The sequence below is a fragment of the Halyomorpha halys genome, unplaced genomic scaffold, assembly GCF_000696795.3.
Source record: "Halyomorpha halys isolate HHAL.00 unplaced genomic scaffold, Hhal_1.1 Scaffold200.1, whole genome shotgun sequence".
Taxonomy (NCBI): domain Eukaryota; kingdom Metazoa; phylum Arthropoda; class Insecta; order Hemiptera; family Pentatomidae; genus Halyomorpha; species Halyomorpha halys.
Window position 1 is genome coordinate 658740 of NW_027105652.1, and position 5865 is coordinate 664604.

Here is a 5865-nt window from a genome sequence, read left to right on the forward strand (position 1 = left end):
TTCTAAGTATAGGTATATAAGTTAATACTCATACTGTAATTCAGATATAAGCCACTCGCTATTTTTCATTGTCTGTCATATTGTTAAATTTGTAGATTCAATTTATTTATTTATTTTTTCAGTTTTTTAGACACTACTAATATACCTACATGATATTATATTTCATCTTTCACTATTTTCAATCTACTACCATCTAATTCCACGATTATCAATCAATTTAATTTTTTTTACAATTCAATTATCAGTTATCAATTTCTTATCATTTATGATTCAATTTAATATTTTGTATAATTCCAAATTTGTTTGTATACTATTCTTTTTCAATTTAATGTTTCTCTAAATGTTTTTGTTATCTCTTTTGTTCTATAGCCCTGATGAAGACCTGAAACTCAGGTCGAAACGTTGGCATAAAATAAATAAATACGGTTTTGTTTATTTATGTTGTTCTTTGCTGACCGCATTCCCTGACAAACTTCTCCAATCATTAATCTATGATCAACTATCTACACCCCATTAATAATTATTATACTGTTTTTGGCTGAATTAATAAAATGACTTATAAAAACAAAATTTATTTAATACCACAATATTAGTGTAATGCATTTAACTGTTCCTTTCATTATCTGAATTTTCAATTGTTCTTAATATAAACAGAACTGAATTATTTAAATGGAACGTCAGACCTTGACAAATTATATCTATTGTCAAAATAAAATTAAAATAAATTAAATATATTTGAATAATGAATGTTAATTATTCCAACTCTTCTTAATTTGACTTGCACAGCTGAGACAGTGTCCTCTTTAATGATATGATCATTCTTCTATTTTGCTTTATTCTTATAAACCATAAGCAGATGGCTGTCCCAGCAATAGAAAATACTCAATTATAAGAATGGCTATCTAATAGTAACTAAAGCACTTCAATTTATGACTACTATAAAATGCATTCATAGACTATATCAAATCAGATATTCCTTGGGTTTTAGGCTCTGGCCAAAAGATCTCCGCAAATTTTTGGAGAGTTGTCTTAAAATATTCCCTAGTGCCTCTGTAATGTACCTAATCTGTCCAATTTTTTCAAATAGTCTTCTAGATCATAATTTCTCTCTATTACATAGAGAAATCAATAATAATTAAAACTATTAAACATTTAACTACTCTCTTCCTACCTATACTTGTACTTCTGATTTTTTTATGCATGAGATTTACTTTTTCTATTATTTTTAAAACCCTTATGTAATGTAAATTCGGTTTATACTATGGGTTTCAAACATATTCCAGCCAGAATGGGAATGTCAAGATTTACTCCTTGAGTTTGACCCAGTTTTTACTTAATTATTAGCCATCTGCCACTTCTGGTCCAAGCATGCTAAAGTGCTTCACCACCATAGCTCCATATTCATTAAAAATACTTTTGTATTAATTTCTTGATATTTTGATATTCAAGATATTTTAATAATATCAAAAATAATAAGATAAATAAAGGGATTCCATTGAAAAAAAAAATGAATAAAAACTATAATAAATAATGAATCTTCTAATACCGAAAGCAAACAAAAATGCAAATTAAATTTACAATACCTTAGAAGTGAGATTAATACAACAATCATCCTCCAATAACTTTTTAATACCCTTAGGGACAGCTGTAGGTGTGACAGCAAAATTAACGGCTTTTACTGCTTCTTCAAAATTTTCTTCAGCTTCGGGTAACCCATCTTCATTAACTTTTATTCCTGAAAAATGAAGTTTAATAACTACAATTCTGTACTGTCACTATTATAACAAATTTATGCGAACAATAAAAATTTGTTAACTGAACACATAATATTCTTTCAATTTTCATCTCAAACAAGCAAACTAAAGAAATATGTTAATTAATTACTTTCACTCACTTAATCGGCCTGATAACCCATTACTTGGTCCTAATCTTCTCAATAAATGATGTGCAGTTGTCTGCCAATCCCGAATAATTAGTATTCAAATCTTCTCCAACAGCATCCACATAAGACTGGTGTCATACATATTGTCACCCATGAGTTTCTTGAGAATCTCATGGAGATCCTTATGACATGCCCAGCCCAATGTAGCCTACTTAGCTCATTTAAGAGGAGCAAATTTCTCAGTTTGAATGCCTTCGTCACACAGAACCATTTTTCACTGAGCTGTAAGTGCATCAAAAAATTTTTGCCTTGAATGCCACATCACTTTTATCAAACTTTTTCATCACATTCAAACTGGACCACTTCTCAGATGGCAATGCACTCCTAAATTGTACCCATTGGCTGATGCTATCCGCCTTCTTATTTTAGCCAAAACACTACTTGTATTAACCTGTGACCCCAGGGACACAAAGAGATCAATTTGTCCAAAAGAGTAAGGTCCAACCTGGACCTAACCTTTGTAAGGACCTCTAGTTCGACCAGCAATTAGAAATTTAGTTTTAGAGGTGATAACTAACAGACCTGACTTCCTTGCAGCATTATTGATGGTAAGAAAAGCTTCTTCTACTGCAGCTTTTAACCTCCCAACAATGTTGATGTCATCAGCATAGCTCAAAATTTGTACCAACCGATTAAACCTTCATTGGTTGAAGTCTGGAGAACACGGAAAATATTCTTATTTTAAATTGATAAGTGTGTTTAAAATGATCCTTCCTTGATTAAGAGATTGTTAACTAAAAAACATAAACTCTTGGCCAATTAAGTCAATGGAAGATGGTAATCACATGCTAATGATTTCATCACAGTATCCATGTGCTGTCAGTGCACTCAATAATGTGAAGAATAATAAAACCACCCATGTAAATTCTATCCTATACTGTCTCCAGAACAATGTGTTGATGTATGGTTGGCCAAACTCCCTGGAAACTCTTTGGCATACAGAACCTTTTTCAAGACAAAATCTAGGTTCATCTTTAAGCATTATACCTTGAAAATTTGTCTCACATTACATCAGAAAAATCTTAGTTGATAATGGTGTAATGTCACTGTTGGGAAACTTGAAATAGCATAAGATGTTATATTAACACCTCAAAGATGATTTAGGGTCATTTGTTTCAGATATTGGACATTCAATGGTAAGTTGAAGCTGTCGATCAAGTTTCCAGCAATTAAAAATGGATTTCTTTTAGTTAATATGATTATTAATTATTAGAGAACTTTGACTTATTTTTTATGATTTATTAGTTTATAACACAAATGTAAATTTACATATCTCTTCCTTCCGACAACTGAAGGCTGAAATAGACTCTCCTATACAAACTTATGTTTTAACATTAATATTTTATTCAAACTAACAATATTTTATGACTAATATTATGAAAAAAAAGGAGCACAAATGTAATATGCAAAAATAATAATGTTGAAAAATCTGATTCAGTGTGCGCATCACACAACTTTCACTCACCACTCTACTTACAGTTAAAAATAATCTTCACTAGTTTCGAAAGGGATTTCTCTGTATAAGTCATAGTGGTAATACTTTCCGGAACTAGTTTTACAAATGAACAGTTCATTATTATTAGTATTTCCATAAAAAAATGGAATTTTTCATGATCGCCAAAACTTCCCCTTACAATCTAATTCATAATCAGATAAGTGAAAGTAAAAAGAATATGGTCAGCTGAAAGGAATAGGATTCCGAATTATCCACAAATATAAATTTACATGTAAGTTATTAACTACAAAAATCTTTATAAAAACGAAAATGGGCGATTCGGCCTAGGTGTTGATGTTTTTTTATAGAGTAGTGGTCCCACAAAATGAAAAATTTGACCCTCAACCATGGGAGTATAGGACTCCAATGGGAGTCTTCGACCGAAAAAAAAGAAAGAAAGGAAATTAAAGTTCACAAATAATTATTGAAAATGCCTGAAAATATAAACAACTCAAAACTATACCTCTCCTAGAACATAATATAAAAAGAAAACAGTTTGTTTTAAGACATTTATCTCAAGAACTATTAGTAGGTTTTGAGGAACTGAGCAGCAACCAATTAATAAAAATTTTAATGTATGTATAGCAGGAATCATTCGATTTATGCTGTATATATCTGTAATGAGGCTTGATTCAACTTAGGAAAATCTTTTTCTCTCAGATAATTTAAAGACTTTTTTGTCAAGTCAGTTCTTTTCTAGTTATTGGTATTTTTTATTTCGAAAGAAACCTTAGGTTATAAACAGCTTGATATTGGTAATTTTAAACAGCATACCAAACCATAATGTATATGAAACAAGCCTGTGTATTCCAAATTTATTGTGAGTGAAATCATGGGGCATAACTAGAGATAATATAAAAAGAATATTTTTTTTCATAAATCCCAATTCATTTTTGAGTAATTTTTATATTAATTATTACACTGAGCTTTTGTTAGCATAAATAAATATAATATAAAATATGAACTAGTTAAAAAAAGTTAGAATATGGACAAAAATTATAACTTATATTTCTGAAGTTTTAGATAACTTAACAGGTATATATGTAATCAATAATATAACATATCTTAAAATAATTTAGTGAAAGTCTAAAAATAAAAAGATAAATAAAAATATTACCCTTTCTTACTAATTGCCGTAATTCTTCTTTTTCTTTAAAATTTGACGGAAGAGCCAAATTATGGTATTGTCTCCACTCATTTAAAGATTTCAACAGTGGAATAACATAAGGAATATGCGCATGGTCCTTAAGGTCCATGCTATTCAAATCAAAAGAGTCAACATACTGTGACAATGATGTAAATGGCTTATCCAGCCTCAAATCTGGATTTTGTGAATCTGGGTGAGATTCGATTACAACATGTTCTTGAAATTGAATCCGTACATAACCAATAAAACCAATACTTTTGGCTACTATCAATGGTATCCCAAGATTCCAGAGAAGTTCTGATAAAGGTAAAAGTGCTCTAAAATAATTGTAAAAGCAGAAATGGAAATTAAAACTATAATTCAAAATAAATGATAATTTGAGAGCATAATAATTACCTTTCATTAAGAGAAGTAGCAATGACAACAGAGAAATTTGAAAAAAAGTTAGGGTTATTTTTGAGAAGCTGCTCAATAGATTCATCAACATAATCTCCTTTGACATCATTATTTAATTCTAATAAAAGCTGAGTTGCAACAAGTGCCCTTTGTTTACCAATACTATCTACATCTAAGAAAAAGCTATAAAATAAATTATATTAGTTTGAAACCACGAAAATAAATAAATAAGATACTGTTAATTGTCTAAGAATCTTCACTTTATTCCAAGATCTTCTTCAGTGACTTTTTCACCATCCACTATTGTAAATCCTCCAATACCTGGTAGGACAAGAGATTTTAATATTTCAGTCCCTAGACCAGTTGCATTTATCAAACAAACTTGACAGTTTTCCAAAGCTGTTTGTCCATGATCTCCCCACAACCTGCAATAATTAGTTGATCAATAAAACGTGAATTTTATTTGATTTCATTGTGGAATATAAGTTCTCTGCAAACCTCAACTGTCTGTCGTATTTTTTAGACTTATCAGATTGCTCAGGTGACTTAGGAGCCGGTGAAGCCATTTATCTAGCCTTTACTATCTTGTGATCACGAACGATTGTTTTGTATAGTAAGTGTAACCATTTTAACCAAAGAGGTCAAAAAGATTATTTATGAACCTTGGTGGAAGGAGAATAATGGAGAGGTAGCTAGCAGAAAAAGTAAAGCAAAAATAAATAAGCTAGTAAATATATATCAAAAATTGTTTGATGGATTTTCGTTTTAAATAGGGCATATTACTGAAAATAGCATCTACTACATCTTATATTTAGTTCACATTTGACGATAAAATGAATAGGTTTCATAATTATGAGAGATAGTTGACCGTGGATGATAAATGAG

The 5865-nt window shown here is 30.0% G+C and overlaps 1 protein-coding gene across 2 annotated transcripts in view; it reads right to left on the reverse strand.

Moving 5' to 3' along the window:
* APP-BP1 (Nedd8-activating enzyme E1 regulatory subunit APP-BP1) overlaps positions 1 to 5865 on the reverse strand; it is a 17039-nt gene that overhangs the window by 7830 nt on the left and 3344 nt on the right. The window contains exons 1-5 of one of the 2 annotated variants that reach the window (XM_014418525.3): positions 5479 to 5608; positions 5241 to 5405; positions 4981 to 5163; positions 4555 to 4901; positions 1584 to 1735 (exon numbers count right to left, since the gene is read on the reverse strand). In XM_014418525.3, the coding sequence (XP_014274011.1) occupies positions 1584 to 1735; positions 4555 to 4901; positions 4981 to 5163; positions 5241 to 5405; positions 5479 to 5546 (915 nt within the window). In that variant the 5' untranslated portion in view covers positions 5547 to 5608. Of the gene's footprint in view, positions 1 to 1583; positions 1736 to 4554; positions 4902 to 4980; positions 5164 to 5240; positions 5406 to 5478; positions 5609 to 5865 lie in introns of those variants that run through there. The other variant, XM_014418526.3, reaches the window with a different exon arrangement.